Below are 14984 nucleotides of genomic sequence, written 5' to 3'. Positions count from 1 at the left end.
TGTAAACGTCATGGTGCAAAACAACAGAAGTTATTCCCTCACAGCTCTGGAGGCCAGGTATCAGAAATCAAGGTGCTGGTGGGGCTACACTCCCTCTGGAGGCCCAGGTGGAGAATCCTTCTCTGCCTCTCCCAGCTTCTCCAGGTGTTCCCTGGCTGCGGCTGCAAAACTCTAATCTCTGACTCCATTTCCAAAGTCACCTTCTTCTCTTCTTATGTCTCTCTGTCTCTTGCAGTGATACGTGGTATTAGATTTAGGTCATCAGCCACCAATAATTCAGGATGATTTCATCTCAAGATCTTTAATTTAATTACATCTGCAGAGTCCCTTTTTCCAAATAAGGTCACATTTACAGGTTCTGGGAGATAGGAAAGGGACATAACTTTTGGGAGGCCATCATTCAACCCACTATAGACCCTTATAATTATATGGTTTATAATTTTCTGGTTTAGTTATTTATTTGTATTGTCCTTAGCCCACACTACTCTGTCTCTATCTCTCCCTCTCTCTCCCCACCCCCGTCTCTCTCTCTCTCTCTCTCTCTCTCACACACACACACACACACACACACACACACACACACAAATATAACCTCCATCAGAGTTAGGACCTGCCTGTCACCTTTATAACTGTATTTATAAGGCCTAAAACAGTGCCTGAACCAGAGAAGACACTCAGTGAGTGTTTGTTGATTGAATAAAGGAATGAAAGAATTGATTTCCTTGGATTGTGTCCCATTAGCATGTCATCAGTTTATTTAGTGAGCTCTTTTTTTTTTTTTTTTTTTTGCGGTACGCGGGCCTCTCACTGTTGTGGCCCCTCCCGTTGTGGAGCACAGGCTCCGGACGCGCAGGCCCAGCAGCCATGGCTCAGGGGTCCAGCTGCTCCGCGGCATGTGGGATCCTCGCGGACCGGGGCACGAACCCGTGTCCCCTGCATTGGCAGGCGGGCTCTCAACCACTGCGCCACTAGGGAAGCCCTATTTAGTGAGCTCTTAACTCACTGCATTAGTGTTGGGTTACATATGGATCTCGGTCCCCCATTTTATTTTATTTTATTATTATATTTTTAACATCTTTATTGGAGTATAATTGCTTTACAATGGTGTGTTAGTTTCTGCTTTATAACAAAGTGAATCAGTTATACATATACATATGTCCCCATATCTCTTCCCTCTTGTGTCTCCCTCCCTCCAACCCTCCCTATCCCACCCTTCTAGGTTCGGTCCCCCATTTTAATACATACTCTCTGAGGCCCGTTTTTTCTAATTCTGGGCGATTACTTCTGCCCTTTAATTCAGAGCAATGGAATTTATGTGTCAACTCTTGTGCTAGATGCCGCCCTAGGAGTTAATAGTAGATAAAGACACATAGTAATACATATTGCAGAGGTTTAGTTTTATTATAATTGCCTGTCCAGATGTAAATAATTTTAGCTTTTCCCCTTCATCCCAATATTTGTCTCATCTCAAATTACACATTAAGCCAGCAATCATTGGGCCATGTGTGCTCAGAGCCTTTAAGTATTTTTTTGTGGTCTAACTCTCCTTTGTCAAGTCAGTTACCTTCCTCAAATTTTATTTCCTTAACTCAGCCCTGAACAAGTGAGGCATGAAAGGGAGGCTTCAGATGGGCACTAAACCGGTTCCAACAGGATGAAAAGTAGGAGGCTAAATCTTGTTTTTGACTGCCTTAAATCTAATTGTTTAAAAAAATCATGATTAACATGCTTTGCCACCCGAGCAGCTGCCTCCTCAGCCTAAAACACCTACTGGGAAGAAGTATTAATGGAGTAATTTCTATAGAGATACTTTACAGACTCATGATCATTAAGCAATGGCAATGATGCCCCACAGCTATGAGGGTTTGTGTGTGCCCACAGTGTGTATGTGGAAGGTTTCCAACCAGCCTCTCAATAAGTCTTCCTTGAGCTCCTACCACCAAGCAGCAGAAGACTAGAAACTTAGGAAATATTTGCCTGGTTTGGGTGGGAGTCAAGGGACTGAAATTGATTCTTGCAGTTTTCTCATGAGAGAAAAGCTCTCATATTTTTGAAGAAAGTAGTCAGTGTACACCAGAGAAGCAGACTTCAATTACTTTGCACATTGCCGTTCTAAATGAGCAAGCTTTAGGAGGGCCCTGCAGACACCACAAAAATGTTCCCCAAGTGCAAAAGCATAAAAACATAACTGCCTTGCTGTAGATGTTGCCCTATAAAACTTAACACAGGACTCCTAAGGAAAAAAAGCAGATTGAGAGCCGATTCAGGAGTTACATAATTAGTGAGCAATTGCAGATTAATCCTTTGTCCTTGATTTGTTTGCTAATATTTTCTCCCATTCTGAGGGTTGTCTTTTCATCTTGTTTATAGTTTCCTTTGCTGTGCAAAAGCTTTTAAGTTTCATTAGGTCCCATTTGTTTATTTTTGTTTTTATTTCCATTACTCTAGGAGGTGGGTCGATAAGATCTTACTGTGATTTATGTCAAAGAGTGTTCCTCCTATGTTTTCCTCTTAGAGTTTTATAATGTCCGGTCTTACATTTATGTCTTTAATCCATTTTGAGTTTATTTTTGTGTATACTGTTAGGGAGTGTTCTAATTTCATTCTTTTACAAGTAGCTGTCCATTTTTCCCACCACCACTTATTGAAGAGACTGTCTTTTCTCCATTGTATATCCTTGCCTCCTTTGTCATAATAAGTTGACTATAGGTGTGTGGGTTTATTGCTGGGCTTTCTATCCTGTTCCATTGATCTATATTTCTGTTTTTGTGCCAGTACCATATTGTCTTGATGACTGTAGATTTGTAGTATAGTCTGAAGTCAGGGAGTCTGATTCCTCCAGCTCTGTTTTTTTCCCTCAAAATTGCTTTGGCTATACAGGGTCTTTTGTGTCTCCATACAAATTTTAAGATATTTTGTTCTAGTTCTGTAAAAAATGCAGTAATTTGATAGGGATTGCATTGAATCTGTAGAGTCTTTGGGTAGTATAGTCATTTTCACAATGCTGATTCTTCCAACCCAAGAACATGGTATATCTCTCCATCTGTTTGTGTCATCTTTCTTTGATTTCTTTCATCAGTGTCTTATAGTTTTCTGAGTACAGGTCTTTTACCTCCTTAGGTAGGTTTATTCCTAGGTATTTTATTCTCTTTGTTGCAAAGGTGAATGGGATTGTTTCCTTAATTTCTCTTTCTGATCTTTCATTGTTAGTGTATAGGAATGCAAGAGATTTCTGTGCATTAATTCTGTGTCCTGCAACTTTACCAGATTCATTGATTACCTCTAGCAGTTTTCTGTTGGCATATTTGGATGATCTATGTATAATAGCATGTCATCTGCAAACACTGACAGTTTTACTTCTTCTTTTCCAGTTTGTATTCCTTTTGTTTCTTTGTCTTCTCTGATTGTCGTGGCTAAAACTTCCAAAACTATTTGAATAATAGTGGCGAGAGTGGCATCCTTGTCTTGTTCCTGATCTTAGAGGAAATGCTTTCAGTTTTTTACCATTGAGAATGATGTTTACTGTGGGTTTGTCATATATGGTCTTTATTATGTTGAGGTAGGTTCCCTCTATGCCCACTTTCTGGAGAGTTTTTATCATAAATGGGTGTTGAATTTTGTCAAATGCTTTTTCTCTATCTATTGAGATGATCATATGGTTTTTATTCCTCAATTTGTTAATATGTTGTATCACATTGATTGATTTGCATATATTGAAGAATCCTTACATCCCTGGGATAAATCCCACTTGATCATGGTATATGATACTTTTAATGTGCTGTTGGATTCTGTTTGCTAGTATTTTATTGAGGACTTTTGCATCTATATTCATCAGTGATATTCATCATCTGTAATTTTTTTTGGTAGTATCTCGATCTGGTTTTGGTATCAGGGTGATGGTGGCCTTGTAGAATGAGTTTGGGAGTGTTCCTTCCTCTGCAATTTTTTGGAAGAGTTTGAGAAGGATGGGTGTTAGCTCTTCTGTAAATGTTTGATAGAATTCACCTGTGAAGCCATCCAGACCTGGACTTCTGTTTGTTGGAAGATTTTTTTCATCACAGTTTCAATTTCAGTGCTTGTGATTGGTCTGTTCATATTTTCTATTTCTTCCTGGTTCAGTCTTGGAAAGTTATACCTTTCTAAGAATATGTCCATTTCTTCCAGGTTGTCCATTTTATTAGCATAGAGTTGCTTCTAGTAGTCTCTTATGTTGCTTTGTATTTCTGTGGTGTCCATTGTAACTTCTCCTTTTCCATTTCTCGTTTTTTTGATTTGAGTCCTCTCCCTCTTTTTCTTGATGAGTCTAGCTAAAGGTTTATCAATTTGTTTATCTTCTCAAAGAGACAGCTTTTAGTTTTATTGATCTTTGCTATTGTTTTCTTTGTTTCTATTTCATTTATTTCTGCTCTGATCTGAATGATTTCTTTCCTTCTACTAACTTTGGGTTTTGTTTGTTCTTCTTTCTCTAGTTCCTTTAGGTGTAATGTTAGATTGTTTACTTGAGATTTTTCTTGTTTCTTTTTTTTGTTTGTTTGTTTATTTTTGTTTTTTGTTTTTTTTGGTGGTCCGCGGGCCTCTCACTGCTGTGGCCTCTCCCGTTGCGGAGCACAGGCTCCGGATGCGCAGGCTCAGCGGCCATTGCTCACGGGACTAGCCGCTCCGCAGAATGTGGGATCTTCCCAGACCGGGGCACGAACCCGTGTCCCCTGCATTGGCATGTGGACTCTCAACCACTGTGCCACCAGGGAAGCCCAGATTTTTCTTGTTTCTTGAGGTAGGCTTGTGTAGCTATAAACTTCCCTCTTAGAACTGCTTTTACTGCATCCCATAGGTTTTAGATCATCGTGTTTTCATTGTCATTTGTCTCTAGTTATTTTTTTATTTCCTCTTTGATTTCTTCAGTGATCTCTTGGTTACTTAGTAACATATTGTTTAGCCTCCATGTGTTTCTGTTTTTTACGGTTTTTTCCTGTAATTCATTTCTGATCTCACAGCATTGTGGTCTGAAAATATGCTTGATATGATTTCAATTTTCTTAAATTTACCAAGGCTTGATTTGTGACCCAAGATGTGATCTATCCTGGAGAATGTTCCATGTGCACTTGAGAAGAAAGTGTAATCTGCTCTTTTTGGATGGAATGTCCTATAAATATCAATTAAATCTATCTGGTCTGTTGTGTCATTTAAAGCTTCTGTTTCCTTATTTATTTTCATTTTGGATGATCTGTTCACTGGTGTAAGTGAGGTGTTAACGTCCCCAACTATTATTGTGTTACTGTCGATTTCCTCTTTTATAGCTGTTAACAGTTGCCTTATGTACTGAGGTGCTCCTATGTTGGGTGCATATATATTTATAATTGTTATATCTTCTTCTTGGATTGACCCCTTGATCATTATGTAGTGTCCTTCCTTGTCTCTTGTAACATTCTTTATTTTAAAGTCTATTTTATCTGATATGAGTATAGCTACTCCAGCTTTCTTTTGACTTCCATTTGCATGGAATATCTTTTTCCATCCTTTCACTTTCAGTCTGTATGTGTCCCTAGGTCTGAAGTGGGTCTCTTGTAGACAGCATATATATGGTTCTTGTTTTTGTATCCATTCAGCAAGCCTGTGTCTTTTGGTTGGAGCATTTAATCCATTCACGTTTAAGGTAATTGTCCATATGTATGTTCCTATTACCATTTTCTTAATTGTTGTGGGTTTGTTTTTGTAATTACTTTTCTTTTCTTGTGTTTACCAGTTAGAGAAGTTCCTTTAGCACTTGTTGTAGAGTTGGTTTAGTGGTGCTGAATTCTCTTAGCTTTTGCTTTTCCGTAAAGCTTTTGATTTCTATGTCAAATCTGGATTAGATCCTTGCTCGGTAGAGTAATCTTGGTTGTAGTTTCTTCCCTTTCATCCCTTTAAATATGTTGTGCCACTCTCTTCTGGCTTGTAGAGTTTCTGCTGAGAAATCAGCTGTTAACCTTATGGGAGTTCCCTTGTATGTTATTTGTTGTTTTTCCCTTGTTGCTTTTAGTAATTTTTTTTGTCTTTGATTTTTGTCAGTTTGTTTACTATGTGTCTCACCGTGTTTCTCCTTGGGTTTATCCTGCCTGGGACTCTCTTCACTTCCTGGACTTGGGTGGCTATTTCCTCTCCCATGTTAGGGAATTTTCAACTATAATCTCTTCAAATATTTTCTCGGGTCCTTTCTATCTCTCCTCTCCTTCTGGGACCCCTATAATGTGAATGTTGTTGCATTTAATGTTGTCCCAGATGTCTCTTAGGCTGTCTTCATTTCTTTTCAGTCTTTTTTCTTCATTCTGTTCTGCAGCAGTGAATGCCACCATTCTGTCTTCCAGGTCACTTATCTGTTCTTCTGCCTCAGGTATTCTGCTATTGATTCCTTCTAGTGTATTTTTCATTTCAGTTATTGTATTGTTCATCTCTGTTTGTTTGTTCTTTAATTCTTATAAGTGTTTGTTCTTTAATTCGTCTAGGTCTTTGTTAAACATTTCTTGCATCCTCTCGATCTTTGCCTCCATTCTTTTTCCGAGGTCCTGGATCATCTTCACTATCATTATTCTGAATTTTTTTCCTGCAAGGTTGCCTATCTCCACTTCATTTAGTTGTTTTTCTGGGTTTTATCTTGTTCTTTCATCTGATACATAGTCCTCTGCCTTTTCATTTTGTCTTTCTCTCTGTGAATGTGGTTTTCGTTCCATAAGCTGCAGGATTGTAGTTCTTCTTTCTTCTGCTGTCTGCCATCTGGTGGATGAGGCTATCTAAGAGGCTTGTGCAAGCTTCCTGATGGGAGGGACTGGTGGTGGTTAGAGCTGGGTGTTGCTCTGGTGGGCAGACCTCAGTAAAACTTTAATCTGCTTGTCTGCTAATGGGTGAGGCTGAGTTCCCTCCGTTTTGGATGCTTGGCCTGAGGTGATCCAACACTGGAGCCTAGAGGCTCTTTGGTGGGGCTAATGGTGGACTCTGGGAGGGGTTATGCCAAGGAGTACTTCCCAGAACTTCTGCTGCCAGTGTCCTTGTCCCCGAGGTGAGCCACAGGCAACCCCCAACCCTGCAGGCCTTCCAACACTTGCAGGTAGGTCTGGTTCAGTCTCCTATGGGGTCACTGCTCCTTTCCCCTGGGTCTTGATGTGCACTCTACTTTGTGTGTGCCCTCCAAGTGTGAACTCTCTGTTTCCCCCAGTCCTATTGAAGTCCTGCAATCAAATCCCACTAGCCTTCAAAGTCTGATTCTCTGGGAATTCCTCCTCCCGTTGCCAGACCCCCAGGTTGGGAAGCCTGACGTGGGGCTCAGAACCTTCACTCCAGTGGGAGGACTTATGTGGTATAAGTGTTCTCCAGTATGCGAATCACCCACCCCGCAGTTATGGGATTTGATTTTACTGTGATTGTGCCCCTCCTACCATCTCACTGTGGCTTCTCCTTTGTCTTTGGATGTGGGGTATCTTTTGTGGTGAGTTCCAGTGTCTCCCTGTCGATGATTGTTCAGCAGTTAGCTGTGATTCCAGTGCTCTTGCAAGAGGGAGTCAATCGCCTCCTTAAATGGTTACTCAGTGGTTTCTCCCACACTGATGGGGGCCAGAGTCTGCTTTCCATCTCACCCATGAAAGTCTTGGTGAGGCTGAGTAACTTAGTGTGAAATTTGAATTTGGGACTATTTTGCAGTTGCATATGAAAATGAGGTATTCCAATGAGGCAATTAAAGTCTGCTTCAGAAGGAACTTTTTTCTTCTTTTGTGAGCATAATTTTGGAAAGAGGTGAAAGTATAGCTGGGCACTCTTTATTAAGTCTGAAAAGTGCCACCCCTGTCACCTCTTGAATTCAATATGTTGACACCATTCTGTTATACTACAGGCTGACATTTTTCTGTGCTATATTGTACTGAAATGAAGATGATCAATTTCTGTGCCTTTGTTAGGTTTTGTAAGTTCACTTCTGCAGAGAGGCTACAGAGCTGGATGAAAATGGAAAGGTACGTAATGAAATAAACCAATATCCTCATGGCTGTCACTTGTGGTGGACCAGTTCCCTCGCTCCAAGAGGAGTGAGGAGGAGGGTGCCCGGGAAAAGGCAACCTCTTATTAAGAAAATGGTGCCAGAATCTCAGATGTTTTTACGGAAGGCAAAGGCTTTGCTTCCTTGAGTCAATAGCTCTGTAGTTTCTGCTCAGTTATCCCTGGGTCACAGTCACAAAAAGATCCAGCAAGGTCAACTTCCACAAGATGAGTGAGTGATTCAGAGAGCTGGGAGTGACTGGGGGTTCTGTTCTGTCCCAAGAGAGAGACTGAAGGAAGAAAAGAGGGCTGTGTCTCTGGTCGGTGGTTTTATTTTGCAGACAAGGAACAGTTAGGGTAGAAGGAAGGAGTGAGTCTACTGGGATGGAAGCTGATCACAGGAGCACGAGTACGGACAAGAATCAGACCAAGATCTTGTTCTCAGTTACCAATGACCATGGCAGCAGGATCTTTAGTTTAATGTGACAAGAGCTGAACCAAATTCCCTGATGCTTTCAGATGAGTTGCCTTGGGGAGAAGTGAAGGACACTGAGCATCTTAGACATGGTGCCTGAGCCAACATGGGCTCAGAGCCAGAGCTCACTGGCTTTGGACCTGGAACTAAGGTGAGGCCCTGGAGACAAGAGAAAGTGATGCTGAGGTGTGTGTGTGTGTGTGTGTGTGTGTGTGTGTGTGTGTGTGTGTGTGTTTGTCTGTCTGCCAAATGGATGCACAGGTCTCTAGTAGGAAAATAATCATCACTCAAACATAATGAACACTCAATGTATCCAAGGCACTGTTCTAAGACTTTTTTCTTGTACAGTTCAATTTCTAAGATTTTTACATATATTAACTCATTTAATCCTCACAACAACTCTACAAAGGAGGTACAATTATTATCCTCATTTAACAAATGAGGAAACTGAGGCAGAGCATAAGTAACTTGCACAACAACTAGAAAGGGCCCAGGCTGTCTGAACCGGAATTCCTGACTCTTCATTATCTTACTATTTGTGGATATATGACTGAATGATGGTCCCCCAAGATATACAGTTCCTAAACCCTGGAATCTGTGAATGTTACTTGATGTGATGAAAGGGACTTTGCAGATGTGATTAAGTTAAGAATGTTGAGATGAGGAGATTATTCTGGGTGTTTCCATGGGGTCTAAATGTAACCACAAGTGTTCTTATAAGAGGGAGTCTTGACTACAGAAGAGGCAGAGGTGATGTGATGTGAGGAAGGAGTCATGAGCAGGTAGCTTCTAGAACGTGGAAAAGGCAAGGAAGCAGACTCTTCCCTAGAGCCTCCAGAAGAGCCAGCATTGCTAACATCTTGGTTTTCGTCCTATCAAAGCTATTTCAAACTTCTGGCCTCCAGAATTTTACGATACCATTAATAAATTCATGTTGATTTAAATCACTGAGTTCAGGGTAATTTATTATAGCAGCCACAGGAAACGAGTGCACCATGATTCTCAACTCTTTTCCTGGTAAAACGTAGAGGTGATGTATGTCCTCAAGGCATATGCTCACATTTTGACACCCTCAACTCCCACTAAATTAAATAGTGTATGTGTATGTACGTGTGTGTGTGCATGTATGTGTTTGGTGAGGGCAAGACATAATGAGCACATGTTTTAAGTATGAGATTCAGTCATATAAAAGTAATATAAATTCATTTTTAAGAAAACTCTAATATTATTATTCACTATTAACACTATTTTAAAACTTACTACTTTGACTCCACAAAGAATATTAACAAGTAGGTGGTATTGATGAATAAACCTATGCAAACCTTACTCGATTGCTTGTAATGATACACATTGTCATTTGCCTCATTCACTTGATTTGGTGATTAACTTCCACTGATGCCCACAGAAATGTTCACAGCAATTTACTACACTCCAAAAATGTAGATGGAGATGCTCTATTTATGCTTCTTCATCTCCCCTTGTCCCTTCCTTTATAAAAATGTATCCATGGTTAGAAGGATAAGGAAAGGGAAGGAAAAACAAACATGACAACTGAACACACAAATCCCAGCCCACTATTAGGGGTTAAGATCTGGGGATGTTTTCATTCTGCCAATGTAAGCTTCATCTTTTTGCTCTTGTTCAGAAAGCTGATCAGGATGCAAGTGACAGGAAGTGAGGTTCTGATTGGAATAACCTGGAATCTCACATAATTAAAAATGCAAAGCATTCAAAAACTTTGGTCCTGTATTATTAATTGCAAAACACTACCCTTTTTGTCAGACAGTCCTGGACATCGGCACCCAGTGCTGAGATAGGCAAGGAATGTACATTTCTCTTTCACAGGTGTGAGCAGCTCTTATCATACGGTACACTGGTTGTATGTGCACACGCCAGGGCTGCCTTCACCACTTGAACACACATGAACCCCTGTTTGCTAGGACAATTTCCCAGGGGTGGCACTGAGAGTTGTCTTTTTCTGATTTACAGAAGGCGCCATATGGGCTAACAGGGAGCTCTAGAGCACTTGCACTGGCACAGCAGGAAGAGGGTCAGTGGATGGAAAGCCGTGTCCTTTCTGGGCTATTTTGACCTCAAAAAGAAGGAGACAGCAACTGGAAAAAGGCAGGCAAGACACCTGCCATTGGGAGTGATCCTGATGAAGGAATCTGAGTGAGGCTATCCGGAAACCACATATTAATAATCTCTATAGGACTCTTATGTAAGATGTGAGATGACTCCCCGACATCCCAGGAAGATGCCAGTGCTTAGTTAATATTCATGTTAAGGAGATCCTTATGTGTGTGTCATGCTTTATTCATCATAAAAATCACCCTTAATGAAAAACATGATAATCCACAGAGGCAGTCAAATTGTATAATAGAAGGATTTAAAGAAATCTCTAAATACTTTTTGCTTATTTTCAATTCGAGGTAAACTTGATGTCAAGTGAACCTACTAGGTTGTCACTAGGCAAGGCTAGCTGGACGCCAAATACAAGTTGCCCACATGTATATTATAACCGAGTTTACAAGCATAAACAAGTTCTGACACTTCATTTCTGTCTTTTAAGTAATTGTGGGCAGTAAAGGTTCATAATGTGTGTTACAGGAACATAACGTCTTGTCCGGTGGCAGTGGTTTACTTGAATGAATCAAGAAAGTGCTAGGTTTTTTAAACAGTGAATTTTAAGTGTTTATCCATTTCCACATTGCATTGAAAAGGCTTAGTTATGTAGAATAAAGACATGTAGAATATTTGAGAGAAAATGAAAATGTTGGAGTCCATTAATAATGGAAATCTCTTCCTAGGATGAATCATTATTTTTCCTGCCCTCTCATGATTTCCTCGTGTCTCTGGAATTGCAGTGATCACAGTTTGTTCTGTCATCCCTGTTATTTATGTTACACATGTATCTGACTCCTCTAAGAGGTGATAAGATCAGGAAAACTACAGACTGTTTTAAATTATTGTATACCCAGATCACATAGTAGGGTGTTTAGCTCACAATAGATGTTAGATAGTAATTCTATGCATTACATTGGCAATCATGTCTATGGGTAGAGTTTAATTCTAATAACATTGTCAATATCAATATCTCAAGACTATCTTGAATCTACATTTGTACGTTTTATTAGTATCCATGCATGGGCAGACCAGTACTTCAGAAGATGACTGCCATGAACAGATAGTTTATTACTCCCAGTTCCCAAGAGGAGGGCAGCACACCACGCCGTGCGGGGCCCCATGGCACCAGGGTTGATCAGACCAGAGGCGGAGAGAGAAAATGTGGGCAAGAACATTTATTGTGGTTTCCACGGAAGGAACAGGTGAGGCAAAGTGATCAGTTTTAGGATTGGCTAGTTTGAATAATTTCAGCAGACGCTGGGTGTAGGGGCTGTGTCTAGTTGTCTGGTACCTGGCCCTGGGGTGAGTAGGACTGGGCATAGTGGAGCTATGTGTGCGAGCTCTGTGAGGGAAAGATAAAGGAGGTGATTGGATGTGGACTCTGGACTGGTTGGATTGTCAGTGCAAGGCGTGTTCTCACGTGAGTCTTTAACTCTCTCTAGGAATTGGCTAGTCCTACGGGGGGCAGTCTCTCCAGGGTCAGCAAAGCCCCAGATGTCAAAGCATCAGAAGAAAAAGACACGCTTAATCCAAATGAAGAAACCATTTCCAGACGTACAGAACAGTGAGAATATGATGGTGACTGTTCACGGAGCACTTGTTTTGTGCTTGACCTTGTGCCATGTACTTTGCATGTGTGAACCCTGCACCTTCTGATTTGGTGGTGTTTTAGCTTAGGTAACTTGCCCAAGGGCATTCTGCGGGTAAGTGTCTAAATTAGGATGACCATCCTAGACATTCTGGCTCCTGAGAACCACAAAGGGGCCCAGGACTTTTTGATGGAGGTGGCATGGAACGGTTAAAAGAACACAGCAGTGGCAGAGAATGAACTTGGCGAGAAGATGGCTGCGGAAGTTTCGATCTATTCTTCTCAGTGGGGAGAAGAATGATTGTGTTTTGAATGAATGAAAGACACCTACACACAAAATCTCATCAAGCTCAAAGAAATGTATACTCAGGGCTTCCCTGGTGGCGCAGTGGTTGAGAGTCCGCCTGCCGATGCAGGGGACGCGGGTTCGTGCCCTGGTCCGGGAGGATCCCACATGCCGCGGAGCGGCTGGGCCCGTGAGCCATGGCCACTGAGCCTGCGCGTCCGGAGCCTGTGCTCCGCAACAGGAGAGGCCACAACAGTGAGAGGCCCGCGTATCGCAAAAAAAAAAAAAAAAAAAAAAAAAGAAATGTATACTCTTTATGATACTCTGTTCTGGCATTTGTTCAAATGGACTCGAGTTAATTGTCTTACATTAGAATGCACTTCTTAAAGAAAAGATGGTATTAAGGCTTGGCTTCGGTAAGTGGGTGGGTTTCCAGTGGGTGGGCTGTGCCAGTATCTCCATCCCAGCGAGCAAGCTGGGAGCAGCCAGAGCCAGTCCAGAGACAAAGCATGGCCAATGGGAAGGGAGATGGGTACAGAGCTACCATCCACAGGGAGTAGGGCTAGAAGTCCCAAACACTGTCTCAAAGTGTCACAGTCACCTGCCAGTCAGGGAGGACAACACTTCTGAAGGATCAGGGTGGGGTCTGTATGGAGGGAGGTCAGGTTTAAGCCAGGCCACCTGCAAGAACAGGAGAAAATAAAGCTGGTTTTAAAGAACCCTGGCTATTTGTGGTAATTTATCACAAGGAGCCAATTTTAGATGATTCTCATTTGCAAAGCTTCCAAGACCATGCCTTACTAGAGCTCTCCAAGCCAGTGCAACCCTAAATGATGCCGAGGACCCACTCAAATTTCCGTCTTGTTCCTGAAGCCTATACTATGTGTGGAAGTGATCCTGGAAGGACTATATCAAAACCGAGGATCTGTGTGTGGGCTTCCCTCAGAATATTCAGTAAATATTCATACAATTCAATTCCGTTGAAAAAATCTTGACCTGAATGGGGAAAATGTGTCACACATCTGCAATATACATTCTCATCGTTTTTTGTTTTTTTAAATTTTGATTGGAGTGTAGTTGATTTACAATGTTGTGTTAGTTTCAGGTGTACAGCAAAGTGATTCAGTTATACATATACATATATCCACTCTTTTTTAGATCCTTTTCCCAAGTAGGTCATTACAGAATACTGAATAGAGTTCCCTGTGCTATACAGTAGGTCCTTATTAGTTATCTATTTTATATTATAGTAGTGCATATATGTCAATCCCAATCTCCCAGTTTATCCTCCCGCCCCACTAACCATACGTTTGTTCTCTACATCTGTGACTCATTTACAAAACAGAAATAGAGTCACAGATGTACATTCTCACCGATTTAATGAGTATTCACAAATTCTCAGAGCATCGGTTATCTATATTATGTGAGTAGGGTACTATTGCCACCTTGTGATGAGAGACAGAAGTGTTTTCATTCTGGGAGTTGATTCTGTAATACTTCATTTCAATATGAATTAGCTACCTTCATTTACTTTTGATCAATTCTTTCTTTTTCTTGTTCTGTTGCTTTACATATATGTACAAGAATTTACACTAAAATCAAAACAAAACAAAACTCTGCATTAACCCAAAGTGGGCAAAATACCACCCCAAACCATTAGAAGTAAGGAAGGGGCCAGTGTCACTAAGTGTCCCTAACCCACACCTATTTTTCTCAGATGAGCTGAATATAGTAGCTTTGAGGCCAAATACTGAAAATAGCAGGACACATGTTAGATTAAATCCTAGGTACTCTAAAGGGTTTTAGACATCCCTTCAGGATAAATATTAAAAAGCTCTCTGAGTTTAATTGTCAAAGATGATTGGAGCCGCCTCTGAGTTTGATTTAGCACACTTGGTCAGGGTGGTAAGAGGATTCTTGCAAAATCAGGTTAAATATTTTGTAAACCATATATATATGTATATTGGCTGCACTTCACGGCTTGTAGGATCTTAGTTCCCCAACCAGGGATTGAACCCAGGCCATGGCAGTGAAAGCTCTGAGTCCTAACCACTGAACGGCCAGGGAATTCCCCTGTAATCCTTATTTAGAGAGAACGTTCCCAACCACTGAAAATTAAAATAAATAAAATATTAGTGGCAGGAAAAATCACGTTGATTCTAAACTAACATAAACCTTTTTTTGTGCTTCAGAAAATAGCACCCCTACCCCTGGCAGGAGAAGATCATGGATTTTAAATGTCATCTGCCTCTTATGCAATTTTCACCCGTTCCTTTCTCATCAGGAGCCTCTGCAATTTGTTCACTTCTTGAAGGCCATCTGTGGGTGGCTATGACACTATTTTCATGAGAAGTTGTTCTTATAATATTTCTTCCTGGCATCTTATTATTTCTAACTGGACATTATTCTCTTACTCTATCCTCTCAGTGGCCATTCCTTTTTTTTTTCCTTTTGTCTTTATTTTTTTAACTTTTAAAAAATTGAAGTATAGTTATCTTACAATGTTG

General features: G+C 40.9%; 1 protein-coding gene across 1 annotated transcript in view; it reads left to right on the top strand.

Moving 5' to 3' along the window:
- Positions 1 to 12547, top strand: part of FAM124B (family with sequence similarity 124 member B) — a 33522-nt gene extending 20975 nt beyond the window's left edge. Inside the window, exon 2 of the mRNA XM_067026991.1 lies at positions 12046 to 12547. Within this exon, the coding sequence (XP_066883092.1) occupies positions 12046 to 12171 (126 nt within the window). The 3' untranslated portion in view covers positions 12172 to 12547. The remainder of the gene's footprint in view (positions 1 to 12045) is intronic.
- The last annotated feature ends 2437 nt before the right edge of the window (positions 12548 to 14984 follow it).

The sequence above is a fragment of the Kogia breviceps genome, chromosome 2 (assembly GCF_026419965.1).
Source record: "Kogia breviceps isolate mKogBre1 chromosome 2, mKogBre1 haplotype 1, whole genome shotgun sequence".
Taxonomy (NCBI): domain Eukaryota; kingdom Metazoa; phylum Chordata; class Mammalia; order Artiodactyla; family Physeteridae; genus Kogia; species Kogia breviceps.
This window is presented reverse-complemented; position numbering and strand designations above follow the sequence as displayed.